Genomic DNA, 21,355 nt, shown 5'->3' on the forward strand with positions numbered 1-21,355 from the left:
TTATATATAATGAAAAACATATTGTACATTTGTGCATTTTGTAAAATAATTGCTGGTACATATCAATTGCACCATATGTAAACTTTTGTAACTAAAAAGGATATCTACCATAAACGAAAATGTTGCTACTTCTCATTTCATTTTCAGATGTGTAGAGGTGTTAATGATAAAAGATACAGTATTTAATTGTAGCAGATACACCAGGCAAACACAGAAAGTAGGAGGAAGCATTCAAACAAAATCAGAACAATGCGATGTATCCAAAAATCATCAGCAAAGATATGCCACTCCGAGCAAAAGCTCCAAACTTCCATGAACTCTAAGACTGTTAAAGCTTGTGACTGCCTTTGACCCCATCCCCTTGAGACAGAGACCGTGAGTTTTCAGTTACCCAAGTCTGCTACAGATTTAAGAGTCAAGTTCATGTAGTCTCATGATAGTGTTTTCTGTCCTGGGTGCAGTTGAATCTGTCACTCTCATCTCTTCCTTTCTTTCATCTTTCTCTCTCTCTCTTTGCATAATGAGAATGCACAAATTGTAAACTCGTAAATCCTAATTAGTGTGTTTTATGAATGTTTTGCACACCTTAACACACAGTCAACAATCATAGTCACAAACTCAACCTTTGACAAGCCCAAAACCTCTTTTACAATACAAGGCCTTATCTCTCCTGTTGTTCAATGGGCCAATACATTGTATATGTGAAAATTGTTTCCAATGCAAAAGTTCAGAAATCATGTGTACACACAATGATTGACACAGGATTCAAGTATTATCTTTTTATTCTGTATCTTTATAGAAATGTGGTACAGTGTATATCTTTAAGTGTTAACATTAACTTGAATGGAGTGTTGCTATGTGTGGGCAACAATAATCTAGGGTTTCTCTTAGACACAACAACATCACATTGATGAAATAAAGTAATGAATGCTATAAATTTGCAGAGTAGACACCATGCTCTTCATTGTAACAGCTGACACGGTTGTGGCCCATAAGAAACAAAAACAAACAAATTCTTACTAACATCATTAATTCTACAAAACAGTGCATCTCCAATTCAGATGTAAGCTATTTCTACCTCTTTTTCATGCTCAAATCCAAGAGATTAATATCTAAGGTCCTAGAATTTTTTCTTTGAGGGTTTTTCCTTTGTCAAATTGTTAATTAAATCACAAGTAACCTGCCATGATCGATAGGCGTTTTCACATCAGCCCGATGTTTCGAAATAGCGTGCTATTTTCTGACTTGGGGAATTAAAAAATATCTCGAGCTTGGATTTTTATCGGGCTGATGTGAAAACGCCTAATGTCTTCAATGTGGTACCATGCAGAAGAAAGCAAATAAACCGCGACAATTAACTGGCTAACTCATGTCTATACAGAGGAATCAGATTTAAACTTCTGCATGATCTTGCAAGGAAAAATGTCAAACTTGTGCTCAGGAATGCATCCACTTCAAGCAGTGACCTTCAAATAATTCTCATGTTCTGGTTGAATGTTATTCATAACTAAGATCACCTATTTTGGAATTCAGATGACGGCAATCACATGCTGTAAACCAGACATTTTTGTATGGATGAAATTTTCACATATTTTGCAAGGAGCCAAGGTTCACAAATTATAATATTTGCAAAAGTTTTTGTCCACACAGTATGCATTGAATGCCAGTGGCAATTTCCAAATATTTTTATGCCACAAAAAAGGCTGTTGGCTCCTATTCGAAAAAAATTCATGCTGTGAACATTTCTGATTTTACAGTGCCAGAAAATAAACTTATAATAGCATGCAACAATTAGGAAAACATGTACATAAAGACAAGCAGGAATTCAAGCTCATTGGGGTTCCATAGGTTTTGGATTTTTTTTTTTTAACCAATTAATAACGTAATGAGTTTATTCAACAGGTATGTGACTGGAAAGCATGTCACAGGGTACTTAGTCTTGCAAGGAAGATTTATTCAGTTTAAATGTAGAAAATTCATAGTGTCACCCAACCTAGACAGAAAAATCTTTCTGTTTTGAGGGGTTTTTAACACTTTTTTACTTTAACGGTTCTCCCCCTACATAGACAGAAGCCATCTGTAATCATCTAGCTGGGGGATCTCATGGTCTCAGTGGAACATATCCTCAAAAATAAATACAGACTGATCTTTCGGTCCACAACCAACCTATTCATAGAAACACTGTTTGCACAGAGGTGCTGTGCACTTAAAATCTGCAATGCTAATACCATGATTAACTTGGAAATATGATACCCACAAGACTGCAAAACTTTTCCTCTACTAAATAATACCTGCTTCTGGTTTCTATCTTCCTGTTTGTTCTTTCTACCGATAACATTGTCTCCAGCCAGCAAAGTAATACCAGCATTCCATTCCTGCCTTTCATCACCACATGGACTTCATGGTAATAATGTCTTCAAATAGGCAGCTTACAAACCTGGGTCACTAGGTGTGCTCTACAGTCATCTCACAATCCTGAAATGAATCAACACTCTGCTATAACAACACACCTTGTGTCTCCTTCAATTCCTGAAATTGATAAACACATGTGTTCCATGCTTGGAACATGCACATAACTTTTGCCATGCTGTGGAAGTTCTCTAAATAATCATAGATATACAGTCTTGTTTCTGCTGTTGATAAAGTTTTCAAAAGAATTTCAATTATTTCACAAGTCTCATGGTAGTTAAGGACAGATAGAGGACACTGCCCATAATATAAATAAATGGTCTTATTGGTTAGTTGTTGTTGGTTTTTATTCTAACAAATGAATTGGTTCCATTGATATAATTATCAGCTGGGGAAGCAAGCCACTGAAGCTACACGTATAGCATACTTAAAATGTTGTGCAAATGTTGTAAGCACACCATACAAGTATACCTATATACCAGGTACGATCAAATTTGTGGTAGCTATTTTGTACATCAAAGTTCTCAGCTTTGTAGTAGTCATGCCAACTCCATATCTCATGGCAACAATGGCACTGCCCTTATATGCTTAGCTTTGCAATAGCAAACACGCTGTAAACACACGCCCCTAACTCAGTAGCACCATTTGTGTTAATGTCAGTAAGTGCTACTTAATGTGCAATTCATGTATTACATGTAGACACTTGTATAATTTCTCAGATATTTGAATGTCAGTTCATGCCATGATGCTATTACAATGTCTAGGGTGCAGGAGTGAAATTCCAGAAAATGAAGTCACAGTATTGTTACTTGGATGTGACACAATTCTAAATTTAAAGGGAATAATCAAATCTCATCCTGGTAATCCCTGGTTAATATTTGAAGGAGCTCCTAGTGCTGGTGACCTGAAGGCCTGTTTGAAAAGACAAAGACACAGAAATGAAAAAGAAGATAAACATCTACACTTTCTAGGTGCTCTATTAGGAAGAATTGTTCTTATCCTTATTGTTACCATTACACAGTTGCCTAAGTCCTTTGTCGGCCTATATTACATTATCAACTTGAAATAAGAAGAACCAAAGTTACTAATCTAAATTTTCTGTGGCTCAAACAACAATGTACAACGAGAAATTTGCTTCTCTTTAACAAAAAATCATACACCTACATGTGATTACAGGTAACAGAAATAGCATGTCTTGCCTCATTGCCACAACAAATCAAATGGATTGTTCTAATCGCATCAAATCTATTACAATAATCAGCACACCACTGCTCTCAGAATACCTCCTAGAATGACAATATTGAATAAAATCATTTTTAAATGACACAGATAAAAAACAAACAAGTGCCCCTTGTAAAGAGTAAGTCTGCACCACATTCAAGTTGGCCTTCACATGGAGAGCAAAATCAGATAGAAAGGCAGAGGTTTGCATCTCTGCAACAGCACAGACTTGCTAAATATCAAAAATGTACATGAGGACGGGCCAATAATTTGTGAAAGTACACAAATTTACTACAAAACACAAGAAATAGACACATAACATATATATCATCAATCTTCTATGCAATATATAATGTGCAATACATAAGATCTGTGCTGATAAAATTAGAACAAATATGTTTCTTGACCAAAATTTTTCAGTATTATTTGATTTCCGCATTGTAGTTTTTAAAATTATATAAATAACTTAGTACTCAAGCAGACATTAAACAAAGCACAAAAGAGAAGTGGAAAAAATTATGAGGGTAAGCAAAATCATGCCACTTGTCCATTGTTCAACTGAAGGAAAACAAGGTAAAGGATGAACTTACTTGGCCCACTCCACCTTCAGAATCAGATGATCGTATCCGAAGCCAGACACCCGATTGATGGCCTTGGCAGCATGTTCTCTGTTGTAGAAGTTGATGAAGGCAAATCCCTGCAGGAGGTAATAGAAGACAACAAAAACTGTAACACTCTTCCTCAAACTCTTTCCCGAACACATCTATGCAGATACTACATTTGTATACTTACCCAAACACACAAATTTAATACCAATGTATCCACGATCACTCTGCAACTAATATAAATCGACAGGGGCATTTGGCCTTTGGCCTAGTATGCTGAACTTCCAGCATACAAACTTTCACTCATGTTTCCATTTAGAATATGCTCTCACTTCAGTCAATTTTCAATGTACCTCAATAGATGGGTTTCTCAAGAAAGAGAATGCTATATATTCCCAGTCACACTTCTTAATAGAATACATAGACTCACTATTACTCCTTCCCCTTCAACTACATGAAAAACACAAATCTTTAACTTGTGAGTGAAAAGTTGGAAGTACTGCTTCTTTTTGTTTGTTGTTTGTTTTTTTTCTTCTTTGAGGAAACAATGTTGCTTGACTCGGGATAAAATGGAAAAAGATCCAGGTATTGTATGGCTGTCAAGGCAACATATTTTCCCACTGACATACATGAGGGAAAATTGGACTCTGTTCTGGACTTCAAGTAATATCTTACCTTGGAGTTGCCTGTCACCTTGTCCTGGGCTAGGTATATCCTTTGGATGGCCCCAAATGGTCTGAAGAGGTCCTCCAGATCAGTCTCTCTCGTGTCCTCTGACAGGTTGGTAACACGGATAGTGGCTGCCTCATCTGCAATACCACAATGGAGCATTAGTTAACCTCTTGCCTCAGTTGAAGCATGATGGATCAGACAATGACATGCTTTTGACTACTTCAGTTGGATTGGTATGGGACAAATATGACCATGCCCACTGTTTATGACTTACCAAGCTCACTGTGAAGCCACTTGCTCCAGGGTACTCTACAAAGAAATACACTTTCCTTATTTGGTTTACTCATGTATGAATACACTGGTTGACTTTGCAGAATATCTTTTGTCAATTGCTATGAAATGTCTTAATAAGAAGAATGTTTTCATTGGTACATTAACATCAAAAGGTCTCCCTTGTGAGGTGGACATCCTGAAAAGTGATGACTCATGACTGATGACAAATGTTAGTTTGAATATCCCCAGCATAGGGGTATGGCCATCATGATCCCTCCATACCTCCATACCCACATAGCTAAGTCTATGACAGGTGAAGTGAAACCAACCCTGTCGCCTAGAATGCATGGTCTCCCCTTTCCTCTTGGCGCCATCCCTAGCTGCTGGAGGGATGTATTTGCCCACCGAGGCTGCTCCCCCAGGCTTGGCTGCGTCAGGCTTGGCCCCTGCTGCTGCTTGAAAACACAATATGGAATTTGATTTAATTTGTAGCCAGCATCATGAATGTCTAAAATGTTAATGTAATACTAAAATATCAGAAGTGACAATCTTATGTGAAACAAATAACAGAAGCAATTTTTTTTCTTTTAGTTGCAACTGAAACTGACAGAATGTAAATTTTATGCCATTGTATCTTATTTTGTGCATGACAATAAATTTATATTTGAATCTTGTACACGTTACTTTTCACAAAAGGCACAGCAAGATTGGAGAAATCTACATTCTACACATCACCAATCAGAAATAATAAGCAATTACTTTCAAATGATACCTATCACAGAAAACAAATTTATCCATATATTGATACCTATCACAGAAAACAAATTTATCCATATATCTTAAAAATTAAGATGTGTGTGTGTAACTTAACCCGTTGAGGACGAATTGATTTCGCTACAACACGCATTTCCCATAGACACTTGCCCGAGTATACTCGGGACTCGTCCTCAACGGGTTAAAAGGATTTCCATCATTTCAAGTTCACGGAGTACAATCGTCGATCATGGACTGCAGTGTTTCACAGCTTCTCATAATTTTTTTCAGTCAATCTATGTTAGTTATCAAGCCATATTTCACAGATTTCTTAAAACATGTATACAGCTTCCACTCACCACAGGTTGTCAATTTTTAGCTTGTAATGTCATTACCTAGTATGTAGATAGTTCACAAAGAAATGACACTCGTATCTATTTGGATGTCGCAAGATTTACACTTATGGACTAATACAAATAACATATGCAAATTCATGTTACAGTACATAAAAAAAATAAAAGTCAAATAAAACATAGCTAGTGCTATAATTACAGTGATCTTATGATTAAGTGTAGAAATGTTAACAAAACAGTATGATTCAGTTAAAAGCAAAGGTTGCCATTATTACCTGCTGCAGTATCAGGTGTGGTAGTGGTCTCCCCCTGGCTCTGGAGAAGCTCCCTCTGCAGCGGCTCCAGTGAGTCTTTGTACGGACACTTGGTGGTCCAGTGGTCACCTTTGCACACACGGCATACCATAATCCGCTTCATCTTCATCTTCTCCATCTGATCCTCCATTGGGTCTCTATTTTCATTCTTTACAAGAAAACATTTTTTTTTTTTTTTTTTAATGGGAGAGGGCTATTAATGTACGAGCTTTAAGCCAAAGATTTCATGACTTACAAATTCAGTTACAGTATGGTACTTGCATGCAAATGTCAAATTATTCAACATTCTTGTTTTTTAAACCTTACATTTTTTTTTAGTGGAATGCATCATCAACTTATCGCATTGGGTCCTTTCTATCCTGCTGAGCACATTCAGTGTAACACAACTACACTGACTGCTGAGGAAACAATTGTCTGAATCAAATCATGTGTAAATGATACAAATTTACCATAAATATTGCAGAAACAGTAGGATATTGCCATGATTGTATAAAACAATACAATAACAAAGATCACAAATGATGAATTACTGGTACAAGGAAATAAAAAAATGTGGCTGCAGAGACATAAGCAAGGAACAATACACTTACATCCTTGTTACTGACAAAAGTCATGGACACTTCATCCTGTACGATGGCCGTGGTACCAGGGTTTGGACCAGGTGGGTCACTGGCTGACTGCCCATACTTGGCCCATTGCTGTAGTCACAAATCAAATCACCATTTTGTACATTATCAACAACTCGATACCATCAATACAGTTCAATCAATACAGCAACAACAAAAAACCTGTTTTAGAAAGTGCACACTCATCAATGATTTTAAGGGGATGTTCACACATTACAGGAATATAATAAGGAAGAGAATAACTTTCACTAAGTTTGAAACATGAGGCATATTTCTTTGTGCACTTAATATTTCAAATGGCAACCTGCCCTTCCCAATTACAAGTTTACCAAGCTAATCAAATGTACACATATAAAACACTAATGCTGGGATGAAATTTAGTTCTCTTTGGAGAGAAATGTTCATACAGCTTAACTACGAGATGGAAAAAAAAGAAGAAGAATTACTTACCTTCCTTCGGGCAATTGATTTGGATGCTTTTCTCTTCTCAATCTTAATTGTTCTAGTGATCTGAAACAGAAAGGTATATATTTGTATGTGGTAAGCTTTAAAGAGTACCTCTAATAATATAATGAAAGTGGGTGGTAAATCCCACATGATTAACATAATCTCCATTATTGATATATGGATGGCACATCATAGCTTGCATTCTCCGACATTCAGTAGCACTAGATACACTCTCAGGAAAAGAAGTTTTTGTGTTTAGTTTTTGGTGCTCGCGCTGCAGCACATTTCTTTGTAAAACTTAAACAAGAGCGCTTCATGTATTGTATTCATTCACTTCTAGCACAACAGTAATACACATACATTGCAATAACACTATCACAGGTGGTAGATATGTATCACAGGCAAGGTGCAATCATTCTGTTTCATGTGCAATTCAATTCAAATCACAAACATTCTTGTTTAAATGTGGCTTACCTGTAGTAGTCACAAAACATGAACAGACACACACACAATAAAAAAAGAGAGGCTACAAACAAATAAACACATATAAACACACACACACACACACACACACACACACAGATGTACATTACATATGGTCCGTTGTAAGCGTACCTTGATAAGTTTCCCATCATCATCACGTTTGTACTCAATCATTTTCTTTAGGTCACCTTCCATATACTCCTCAGGAAGAGGGATACTTCCTGTAAAAGAAAATATATTTTATCTCACGATTAGAAGGAACAAAATGAAATAAAGATGGTATAAATACTCAAATATGTAAAGCATGTTATCTCCATGAAACTGGAAGCACTCACCATTCAAATGACAGAAAGTTATGTTTCTTTTGATCTTTTCTTAGTTGACAAATGTTGTTTTCATGTGATTTATTTTCTACTGTGCATACTTCAGGAAATTTTACTTCACCTTCACTTCAGTGACATGACCATCTTGGGGCTTCTAATGGCATACTTGGATTGACAAAATATCAGTGAAACATATACACTCAACCAAAAAAGTAAGTTCCCCCCTAGCATTTTCGGATATATCTCAAAAAGCATTTTACCGATTTCCATAATTCAAATGGGAATGGATAGGGAATTTTATTACTCATAAGATGAATGGCATATCATTGCCATCAGATATTATTGTTGGTGAGAAAAAAAAATGCATTTTATGTCAAAATGCATGGAAAAAAAAAGTTGCACTTTTAGTGATTTGCATTGAATTTTACACAAATACTTGGTCGGCCACTTCTTGGCAGTTCTTTGACCTCTCCAGTTTCCTAAAACTTTGCTCTAAGTTTCCTTAGGCTGGGTTCATATAGGAGTACAAACTGTATACTATTTGGGTATACGGTGCACGTTTTCGAGGGCACGCGGTTAGCTTGAATCAAACGATAGGATTTCCTAATACCGGGTCACATTAGAGGGCACTATTCGAAAATGCCGTATAGCTGCATATAGTGTAGTATAGTGGGAATCGTGCTTGTTCAATTTTTGTGCAGTGTATACCATCTCTCGTTTATGAAATGACGATTTTTGGTCTGGATTTGCCCTTTAGCAAAAATAAGCATGTGAACTGATATTCTGATCAGTGTTGTGTATCATGATCAAATATAATGTTATTAAACAAATTAAAAATAATCAGTTTTAATTTTTTACCAAAGCAAAATGACCCCCAGTGGAGTTAATCGTTTTTTATTTAAATTCATAATTATACTCAATTTATAGCTTTCTTGTAACAAAAATGGTACATTCCAATGTAATCTCAGTTTAGAAACTGGTAATAAGATTGCTGGGATGGTTGTGTAGAAGGGAGAAATCCTCCCTGCATGGAACAGGGAGTTGGTGGTGCGGGTGATGGTGTTCTGGGTCGACTTGACGGCGCAAACACGCGTGCTACCTTATGTGACCCGCAATGCCCGAATAGCGAATAGCGAATACCGTACACCGTATACCGTATACTTCTATGTGAACCCAGCCTTATGGCATTGGGTGAAACCCCTAGTCTCCTGGTCACCTCCTTAACTGGAATCCCAGCTTCAAGGAAAGCTGATGCTTTCCCTCTTTCAAAATTTTGCATGGCCATACGCACATAAATGTCATCAACCCAAATTGGAATTAAAAAGCACATGGCTTCGACCAACATTTCATATTGAAAAGGTTTATTTTTGTTTAAAAAGTATGTATAACATTTGCTATGTAATAGCGAAGCACATTGTACCTGAAGAAATTCCTGATAATTACATAACAATTAAAACAAGAGACCCGCGGGTCTAGCGCTCACCTGAGTATCGCAAGTTCACCTTTCACGCAGTCACTAATCTAAATTATTCACAGCTCTACCAAAATTTGACGAGGCATTCTCAAGTGGAAGATGAAAATGTACAATAAGGGCCCAATTTTTTCAAGATTCCTTAATTTGGGGGAATTGGGGCCCCCTGGGGCCCTCTGGGTGGGGCATGGTGCCCAGTTTGATAAATTGAGATCCTGACCACCTAGGGATGCTACCTGCCAAGTTTGACAAAAATCCATCATGAGGTTTTCAGGAAGAAGATGAAAATGTACAATTCAGGCCCCCATTTGGACCCTTCCAACCACCCCCCTCCCCCTACCCCCAAGAGGGGCACCCCTGGATCTCCTATGAACAAACTTGAAACTACAGTCATTAATGTACTCACTCATAGTATTATCTCAGCTCTATAACTTCTGATTCTAGAGAAGATTTTTAAAGATTCCTTCATTTGGGGGGTTTGGGCCCCCTGGGGGCCCCCTGGGCGGGGCATGGTGCCCATTTTAACAAATTGAGATCCTAACCCCCTAGGAATGCTACCTGCCAAGTTTGGTGAAAATGGGTCATGGGGTTCTCAAGAAGAAGATAAAAATGTACAATTTAGGCCCCATTAGGACCCCTCCTCACCCCATCCCCCCCCCCCCCCGGGTCCCAAGGGGGGGGGGGGGCACCCCTGATTCTGCCATGAACAAACTTGAAACTACAGTCATCAATGTGCTAACTCATAGTATTAACCTAGCTCTATCACTTCTGGTTCTAGAGAAGAAGGTTTTTGCGGATTCCTTAATTTTGGGGGGTTTGGGCCCCCTGGGGGCCCCCTGGGTGGGTCATGGTGCCCATTTTAATAAATGGAGTTCCTAACCCCCTAGGGATGCTACCTGCCAAGTTTGGTGAAAATGGGTCATGGAGTTCTCAAGAAGAAGATGAAAATGTACACTTTAGGCCCCATTAGAACCCTTCCCCACCCCCCTCCCCTGGGTCCCAAGGGGGGCACCCCTGATTCTGCCATGAACAAACTTGAAACTACAGTCATCAATGTACTAACTCATAGTATTAACTTCGCTCTATCACTTCTGGTTCTAGAGAAGAAGATTTTTACAGATTCCTTAATTTTGGGGGGTTTGGGCCCCCCTGGGGGCCCCCTGGGTGGGGCATGGTGCCCATTTTAACAAATTGAGTTCCTAACCCCCTAGGGATGCTACCTGCCAAGTTTGATGAAAATCGGTCATGGGGTTTTCAAGAAGAAGACGAAAATGTAAAAAGTTTACGCACGACGCACGACGGACGACGGACGACGGACGACGCACGACGCACGACGCACGACGGACGCCGGACGAAGGGCGATCGCAATAGCTCACTTGAGCCTTTGGCTCAGGTGAGCTAAAAAGATCATTTGCTAACTTGCATACGAATTGTACACAATATGCTTCATAAAACCTTAAGTGTAACTTTTTTTCCCCATGCATTCTGACATAAAATGCATTTTTTCACACCAATAATGATATCTGGAGGCAATGATATGCCATTCATGATATGAGTAATAAATTCCCTATCCATTCCCGTTTGAATTATGAAAATCGGTAAAATACTTTTTGAAATACATGTACAGTCAAACCTGCCTTAGCGGCCACCTGTCTATAGCAGCCACCTGTCTACAGCGGCCACTGAAAAATCCCCCCGAGAGAAAAGCCCTGTTAAAGACCCTGTGTATAGCGACCACCTGTCTAACGCGGCCAGCGGCCACAAATTTTGTTTCCCGCGGTAGATTTTAACCTGTCTATAGCAGCCACAGAGCCGGTAATTCAGCATGATTTTCTGATTTGTGGCCGTGCCAGACATTCGTGGGCAACGTTCAGTGATCACCACCGCTGCATTCATCACTTATTCAGTCATAATAATGCACTAGTGTAAAGCTTTCTTCACGACTGTACACATGCTACTGTGCAACAATTTCATAAACACCGGCATTGTTCAATGCATGAAATACACGTGTGTATACTTACGCATAGTACATTATGTACATTAAATACTTATCGACGTATCCAACGATGATATATGTACTATGTATAGGCAATGCACATTAAGTTGGATTACCTGTCTATAGCGGCCACCTGTCTATAACGGCCACTTTTTTCGTTTTCCTTGGGTGGCTGCTATAGACAGGTTTGACTGTACATTGTATATCCAAAAATGCTAGGGGGGAACTTACTTGTTTGGATGAGTGTATATCAGTGGAAAGTTACTGTATGAATTGTTCTATAGCACTGAAGAAACTCACGCATATCTCCATCTTCCACTTGGTCAGCCCAGCTGATTGGCTTGGATCTGTGTGAGAAAATACAGTGTATATAATGTAATTATCGTATGCAGGGTGCGACAACTCAGAAAAAGAATGAGATCTGCTAATCAGAATACAAAGCCTCAGAGGTACATGTACTGTACTTCATGATCACAATAGTCAGATACTCAACGATAAAGTGAGGAAAAATTGTGCATCCCCTACTGCTAATGCTGATGAAGTGGGAATGAAAAAGCTGCGGAGTGCTGGGCAAATATATTATAAAAAAAAAAAAAATCTGCAGCATACATGTGAAGTATGACCCAAAACTCCTGTTGTACATCTAGATCTCTATATAACGGCTATTCAATGTTCCTCTTGACCTTGATAAATAGAATAGGATCTAATATAATATAAACCAATACAGAACAATAATAGAAATATTTACAAACTCAAAAATACAATAATGAAGTTACTACATGCTCTCTAGACTGATAGTCCTGTGCAAAGGTCCAACTGAATGATGTAAGGTTTTTTGTTTGTTCATCCTTTTGTCAGATTTGTCATTTTATATGCTCCCTAGCCGAGTCACGGAGCCAGCGAGACGGCAAGCTTGGTTGACTGCGATAAGCTGGGCGCAGAATCAGCCGGCTGCTTGTAGGGTTGGGGGTACCACGTATCGACACCCTAAGGATCTGTAGCTTGTTTATTCTAAAAATATAATACAAATCCGCCTAATTCTTACCTCAAATATGCCATAAATACTGCAGTTTTGAATGTCGTGACCGTCTCGTTGATTATGAATCTCCGTTTTAAAATAGCGCAATTTTAGTGCGTGCGTTCCGTTTTCTTCGCGCAGCTAAAAAGGGAACCTTGCGATCGACACCCCCTCTCCTCCATAGGTATACACGTGAATTTCACAGCATAGGTATACACGTGAATTTCACAGGCCATAGGTAATACACGTGAATTTCACAGCCATGCGTCGTTACTGATCGGATGTGTAATTTTTAGCTTGGTTTGTTTGAGTTTGATTTTCGTTTCTTCGTTTTTATTGTTTTTATAGCTAATGACACTTAATCCCGCGCGTACTTTTTTGTTCTATACGCAAACAGCCATGATACGCAGGGTGTCGATGGGAAGGTGCCCTGTCGATAGGTGGTGCCCCAACCATACTGCAATTCAATGAATCCAGTCCGATTAAGGCTAATTTTGGTTGTACCTCCTGAGTGAATCACCTTGGAGGCCATCCGAGTATCTATATATGACATTTTTCTTCGTTGAAACATGTCGGAAAAGGATATAAAACGCACAGAAAAGGTAAGAACGATTCGGGGTTTACAGTATGTAACGGCACGCAATACAGCAAGTTGGCTTCCGTTTGCACCTTTGCGATCGGTTGCTAAGCGGAAGTTGCGTTCGCCAAGTGAAAATCCCCGGATGTCCGACCCTGAGAATGGTGGTTCATGGGATATCACCTTGGCGTACAGGGACATAGCCCAGTCGCTGGTGATGGCCATCCGCACGGCATCTGGTCGAGCTAGGAATGAGGTACCAATCGAAAGGGCCATACGGTACATGCATGATTGCCAAGTACAAGTAGGCATAGGCCTACACAGTCAGTCCGCAGCGCGAGCGAAAACGCACGTATTTATTCAAGTCGTATGCACGGCTGAGCAGTGCTTGCATACGTAATGAGCAGATACATGGTCATGAATAAATCAGTGTAGAACGAGTATTTCTTGTCAGTTTTTGACACTTTTAATATCGACTGAAAGAGAAAACATTAGCAAATATGCTCATGATCAAAATAAAACGAAAAGAAGAATATAGAATATCAAAATCTCTCTCGAAGTTTGGTATTGTATTCAAAAACATTCCTTCACGTTTGACGCCCAAAAATTAACCTGAACTCTTTCATGCCCCTCTGAAGACTATGGTGAAAATTATTTCGGTTTTTTTTTTTTTTTATGACTATGGTGAAGACTACAATGTCCGCTAAAGTATATAGTATCACAATAAGGGCAGGTTTTCTCATCTTCATTTCAATACGGGTCAGGAACTAGCAAAATTCAGAGGCATGTCTAGCGTCGAGTTTAAAAAGATTATCCTCGCGTTCGCACCGTAATTCCGGGTCTGTGATTGGTCGAAATCTGTCGCAAGACGCGGCGTGTCGCATTGCGTAGTATCCATTGGCTGCTGACTCAATGCTGTGAGTTCAAAAACTATGTATCAGAAGTGTCATTGATATGAGTAATAGCTGAATAGTGTACAATTGAGTTGGAGGTAATTTGAAAATGACCGCCTACATTAGTTTCATGAAATCCATGATTTTTTTTAAATGTTAGGTTCCAGATTGTGCTCGAATTTTCACTCTCTATACAAAACTTGAACTTTACACAGGAACCAATGATGATGTGTATGTGAGTGTGCACTTACAATGACCCTGAACAATGGACCTGGCTACCACCTGTTCCGAGTTCTGCTGAAAGGCACATGAATGCTTTATCACTTATTCATGTGGATTGCCCTGAGCACTGCTAGTCTGAATTCTTGACACAGGGTGAAATGCATGCACATGAAAGAAGTAAGCACATGTTTCCATGTGCTTGCACACACCACATTTCAGAATGAACAAAGACTAGCTGCGATAGTGAAATTCCTCATGAAGCATTCCAATCCTGGTCATTGTCCACGACCATTGTCTGGGTATCAACAACACTCTCCACGCGTGTTCATTCACTACCCCACTTCCGGTAAGAAAACATAATTTGCCTTGTTTTCAACAGGAAAATTCACAACCTTAAAAATGGTGCCCCTCTTCGTTTTTTAATTGATCATACTCGCTCACGTTTCACGATTGTGAAATCGAAGAAATTACGGAGATCTATTTTCAATACCAGTCAGGAACTAGCAAAACATCAAACTATGATCTAAAAGCTTCTTGAACACTGGTAAAATAATCGTTTACTTTGATGCTAAAATGGACTACTATATTGAGATCAAAAATAGGGAAATCAGGTATCAAATTAATGAGCATAATCAGCTCTATAACCTACCCAACCATCCTGGGTCAAACAATGCACTGCGAAAGCTATGAAAGCTGTTGTTGCGACCTCTGCAAAAACTTTCGCAAAGTATCGCGAAATCTCGTCAGTCTCAAGTGCACAAACTGCACAAACGTGATTCTGAATAAAATTGTCGTTCGTGCCTCATTATCGCACGTGCTGCGGACTGACTGTACATATCATTAAACAGAAAAATTTGTCTGTCCGAAGCGTGGATAATTTTTTTTAAAATCATTCTTTGACATTTATGGCTTTCCTTCATTTAAGTATTAAGGGGATTCTGTGAAGCCAGACGCAGTCTCTGCGGAACATATCCCCAACAACTAACACAAGATACACAGACCGAACTTTCGGTCAATCATATCCCATGGCCCTTAGAAAGTAATATTGATCTCTGGATCGCCCAGGCCAGGCCCAGACATGTGCAGTACAACGTAGATCTCTAACGGTAGATCTATTAACCATTAACTGTTTAACTATTTAGCTACAATAATGCGATGAGCCTAACCCCTAGGCGCTCTCACATGCACACAGTTGGGCTGGTCGCAGTTACAATGTACAATGAGCCCAGGCCCAGCCAGTGCGTGCATGCATGCAGCAGGCAATGCTTGGCGGTGTGGTAGTGGTAGTATGGTAAGTTGTAGATGAACTCAACTCTTAAGCTCTGACACACTGCAACTCATCTTGGGGTTTTACACTGAGCTAAACAGCATGCTCATGCATAACTTAGATCTACTGTAGTAGGGTGGTAGATCCAATTACCGGACGCTTTTTTTCGTGGCTTTGAATTCTGTACTAAGAGGATGAAATTTCGGCTAAGAATAACATAACTTATTCACAGACTCATGGAAATTACGAATTCTAGTTTACGTGTTTTGTCTATGGGAGCTGCACGAGCGGGTGACAATTTGTGGGCCCCTTAGCGCACAACTATTCCACATCGTTCGCGCTTGAGGACGATAGCTACAAATTTCCGATATCGATCAGTGAACTTTTGGTTCTATTAGAATCTTCAGCATTTTTCCTGTATGTGAGTGGGATTTCACAGAATTTCAGTCGTGAAATGTGATTCAAACATGCATAAATATTAACTATGACGAGGTGCGGGTCACTCAACTATAAATTTGAGGTAAAATGGTGAATTTCTTCATGTTTTTAAATTTTTATGTCGCGTTTTTTGCGATTTCAGTCCACTCAACCCCAAAGTTCTGTGAGGCTAATCTATGAAGTCTCGCACGTACAAAATGTCATTAGTACACAAAAATGTGCATGTCCAGTAATACCATGGTGTCCGGTGACACCACGCTTGCCTATACTGCACTAGGGTAAGAGTACCAGTATTCGGTCAGCTACCGGTATTCGGTCACTTATCATTAATCACCAGCCTGTACATTGTAAGTTTCACTGTCACAACACGCGCAAATCACATCAATCCACATACTTGCACACTCATTCACAACAGGAAAGTCCTTTAGTGCCCTCCCAAAATCCATCCAAAATCCCAAATTTCACTGTCAAAAGTGCAGAATTGGCGCAACTTTCCCAAAGCACGCACGGATTAAGCCCAGTTTTTAAGAATACGGGTCGCCAAAAAAGCGCTAAAAATCCAGAAATACGCCGTTCTCTTGCAGGATTTTTTGCTTATCGCAAGCTTGGAGTGTGATGGTATCGTCAAAAATGAAAAAGAAAGACAAAATTTCCGTATGCGCTGATGCCGTGACTCAATGTACAAGGGTTGAATGCAAGTGCTGATTCCCCAGTATTCGGTCACCAACGGGCGCTGCCACGTCCCAGATGCAATTTTGCGCCAACAAGGTAGTGCGTGGCGCATTTTTCAGCTGCCATGATCCCAGCTTGAACACGCATTGACTTTGAACGCGCGCATCGCCTGACCGAATACTGGTTGCGTTGACCATATTCCGGGGGAATTTCAAGAAACAAGGCAAAGAGATATAACGTTAGAAATAGAATCTATATTTTGGGATTTTGTGCAATTCTGTGAGATATTTGGTTTAACGTAGTATTTCTGCTTGCGGCACGATGTACAATCCCTACGCAATACGCGCGTGCTCCGCGATCTTTAGCTGAACGCCTTCACATGTCTTGCGAACAATACGTAAGCGCCAATTCCCATTGCGAAAGCACATGAAAATAGCGGGCGCACATGCATTGGTTGTAAACAAGATCGCAATTCTGGCGGTGTTATTGTCTTTCTCGTGTTTTTCTCAATTTTTTTTTTAACATCCACTTTCCGAACAAAAATGGTGGCCCACATTGGCCTGCGAAAGTTCTATTTTATGTGAGGATACAAGTATGTTTTCAAAATCCATGAGCATCGGGAAAATGACAAAAAATCAAGTTTCTTGAACCATTATTTCTTAATTGTTATGTTAAGAAGTACCGAAAATTTTGTTTTGGATGCGATGTGTTGTCATTTACTGACTTTAGGTGAGAAAATTTCAAATTTCGCCAGAGATCTTGACCATTTTATAGGTTGGTTTTTGTTGATTGCTAGTGTGTTAGTATATGTGTAGTGTGCATGTAAGACCAGGCGTCCACTAGGGCGCGGACAATACGCGGACAAGCTCCGGAATGCAAATTTGGTATTCCGCACTCCTTCGGGAACCTGTCCGCACGTTCCTGAACGTGTCCGCTCACTGTCCTAAACATGTCCGGGCGTTTCCGCACCTTCGGGAGAGAGAAAAATTTCCGCGTCCAAATTTTGATCGAGACCAAAATTTGGACGCGGAAATGAACTTCCTGACACCTTCGGCGACTTGTCCTGACGATGTCCTGAGGATGTCCCGCTTGTCCGGAACCCTTCCGCTCCTTCCGCACACGCTCCGGAAAGAATCCCGCGGTGTGGGGAAGCTTCCCGAATGAAAGCGGAAGACACCAGGAATGTTTTAGGACAGTGCGGAGCCGATGCGGATCTATATATGCAAGTGTCCGGAACCGATGCGGAAATTTTGTGATCCAGACTCGAAAATGTCGACACTTTCCGCGAGCGTCATGCCAATGAAACGCAAAATGAGCAAGAAGGGAGGCGAGGCCCCCATGCAAATATCCCCATCACAGGCACACCTTTCGTCTAGTGATGAAGAACAGTTAAATCTAGGGAATTTCCGGTCCCAGAAGGCAAAGAATAAGGTAGTAGAGACTGTGCCAAAAGCAACCAGAGAGAAGTGAAATCAGCCCCCTAACTTCCTAGTAAGTTTGTTTTGATTTGATCTTTTCAGAAATTATTTTTCATCTGAGTGACTTTCCTGGTTCCTATTACTTACTATAGTACATTTTCCTTTATGTTGTTTTCGTATCTTATTTGCAAACAAACTAGGTTGTCCCATGTGACAGCCCAGCTGAAAAATCACAAAAGTAGGTGGAAGTACACTCAGAAAAAAAGCATAGAATTTTTGGCCAAATGTTAATGTATTATATAAACATGAACAAGTTGTTATTCATACGTAAATGCTTTCTAATGATACAACATATTAGAACAAAAGACAAATTCATCACACTAAAAAGCATGAATTCAGTTGCAAAGATATACCTGTGGTCTCATTACAATGTAATATCTTTGAAGCCCAAAATAATAATGAAAAGCTAAAGATGATTGAGGAAAATGAAGAATTTTCTGTCACTTCAAAATTCAAGTGAAATGAGAGAAAAAGCAATAAATCATGAACTCGAAAAAGTGTTAAATTTCTGTCTTATTATTTTTTTTTGCTGAGTGTATATATTTAAGTACGCATTAAGCATCACAAATCATTTCAGAAATGTTCTTTACCTGAGTGATTTTCGTAGTTGTTATTATCTAATATTTTTTCTTCTCTTTTTGTTTTAGTTGCAAATAAACTCGATTGTCCAATTTGACAGCCCAGCTGAACCCCCCCCCCCCCAAAAAAAAGTAAATTAAAGTAGGTTAAACATATTTCCCCATTTTTACACTTCATTGACAATAGGCTAGTAAGCTCTAAGCATGAAAAAAAAAATTCTCGGACTTGAAAATGTTCAAAAGTGATCAAAATAAGAGAGGGTTAGAGATGCACAAGGGTAAAAATCAGAGAAAGAAAAACAAATTTAATGATTAGGATCATTTTGGCATGCTCTACAGAAGTATCAGACAAAACATGTATATACTTCACGATGGATAAAACACAGGTCTAAAAAAAAGGGAATAAATAAGAAATAGGAAGAAATAAACCGTTGGTGAATACAGCATGAACTTAGTTGCGGTTTTGTTACTTATCTTTTTATCTTGCCCACACGTGGACTACCTTATCAACATGACTTTATATACATATATATATATATATATGTATATACATTTACATTTTTATGTATATTGTATATATATATATGGTTCAAAAAGTTTGCGAATATCATCCATGTGACTGTAGGCAGAGGAAAAAAATTGTTCTCCCAGATGAGACAAATCAAAAAAAAAAAAAATGAGTTGTCAGCCGACATGCAGACAATCCTATTCTTCGACTTTTGCATGGTGGTCACATTTATCAAATAATATTGACCAATCATATTAATATAATATCAGCCGCTACTGCGGAAGCACAACAAGGAGCATCAATGACGGCTAGCAGTCAAATGAGGAAAAGTCAAAGTCAGCCCCAAATTTATACCTTTCCATTTTCCTGGTATTGTCCGCAGTTTGTCCGCATGCCTAACTTGTGTTGTCCGGAAGGCATCCTGATTGTCCGCGTTCATTCCTGGTGTAATCCTAGATATTTCCGCGCTGCCCGGCTACGATTAGCATATTCCGAGGTATTTCGCGCTCTTCCGGAGTGATTCCTAGGAATGTCCGCAGTCAGTCCGCGGACAGTCCGCGGACAGTCCTAGGAATGTCCCAGGACAAGCCGATTCACAAAGTTATTCCGCGTCTGTCGCGGACAGGATGCCGAAATGACAAAATTTGCTTCCGCAACCCTTCCGGGGCTTGTCCGCGCCCAAGTGGACGTCCGCCCTAACAGTGCAATGCTGTGTTTAGCAGTATATTACCATGTAGATGTACGTTGTACCTGCCGCGAACGGCTGCACGGCCGCTTACTGCCGCAGTTAAACTTTACTCTATACGCACTTGCACAAAAGCTAATATCCTGTCCCTCTTAACGCTAGAATCGGTGTGTGACTGTGAGGGTCCACACGCTCATACACATTTCACAGTGCGATAATCTTCAAAACTTGAAGCTGCACTTTACCTGGAAGAAGAAGAAGAAGAAAACTATTGCAAAAAAGCTCAAGTGACCGAATACAGGGGTGTTATCCTACAACAGCACAGCACGCATACTGATGATGAACTGAATTGCATTGTAATTTACACAGCATGCACACCACACTCCACAGTGCAGTAGAGCCTAGTGTGACAAACACTGCACTCTAACACACTTCAGAGTTAATAGACCTCTAACGTTAGCTAGATAATTTCGACTTCTCTCATCATTTACATTTCTATATGTTCACTACAATGGTTGTCAAGTCTTTAGTCTTTACTCACGTGTCTGCGGAAGGCATTCTGATGCTTATGACAGGACAGCTATTCGCAAATTTAGTAAATAAAGTCCTCACGTTCCGTTGTTGGCTTGTGTTAACCTCACCGGTTCACAGTTCGACCATATGTTTCATGCAATGTGCATGTGTGTGGATGAAGGTAAAATCCCGCCCTCATCGTGGGCATGGGGTACTAGTATTAGGCAATCACCGACTAACTCGGCCCTATTGCATCTCGGCCTTCAAGATAAGTCGACTACATAGAGCTGTGATATACAGCTCTATGGTCGAAGATGACACGAGTTATTTGAGAAACACTGGTGCAGAAGGCGGATCAGAGGACTTCTTATCTCTTTCGTTCGATAACATTTCATGCGCTATCAACCTGATGCCGAGAAAGCCCCAAATGAACAAGACTTTCCCCACGACGATGCGGATACCGAATCACATAATCAACACCTCATCTTCATGGTGTCATTATAGGCCTATCATCTGCCCCCGGGCATCTTCCTACAGCCTATAAGATGATAAAAATGATC

General features: G+C 39.6%; 1 protein-coding gene across 2 annotated transcripts; it reads right to left on the reverse strand.

The window, feature by feature from the left end:
• Positions 1-1,604: 1,604 nt before the first annotated feature.
• LOC139718400 (eukaryotic translation initiation factor 3 subunit G-like) lies at positions 1,605-20,937 on the reverse strand. Of its 2 annotated transcripts, none has more exons than XM_071629872.1 (10): positions 20,824-20,937; positions 12,247-12,293; positions 8,289-8,377; positions 7,677-7,736; positions 7,191-7,298; positions 6,562-6,748; positions 5,510-5,635; positions 4,911-5,044; positions 4,221-4,327; positions 1,605-3,321 (listed from the first exon to the last, which is right to left on the reverse strand). In XM_071629872.1, the coding sequence occupies exons 1-10, from the start codon at positions 20,838-20,840 to the stop codon at positions 3,300-3,302; spliced, it is 897 nt and encodes a 298-aa protein (XP_071485973.1). In that variant the 5' UTR covers positions 20,841-20,937; the 3' UTR covers positions 1,605-3,299. The 2 variants fall into 2 exon arrangements, with proteins under 2 accessions (XP_071485973.1, XP_071485974.1); XM_071629873.1 differs by having other exon boundaries at positions 1,607-3,321; positions 5,510-5,632.
• Between the last annotated feature and the right edge of the window lie 418 nt (positions 20,938-21,355).

This window comes from Diadema antillarum, unplaced genomic scaffold (genome assembly GCF_040938485.1).
Source record: "Diadema antillarum isolate AM-2024a unplaced genomic scaffold, OU_Dant_1.0 scf00000094, whole genome shotgun sequence".
Classification (NCBI taxonomy): domain Eukaryota; kingdom Metazoa; phylum Echinodermata; class Echinoidea; order Diadematoida; family Diadematidae; genus Diadema; species Diadema antillarum.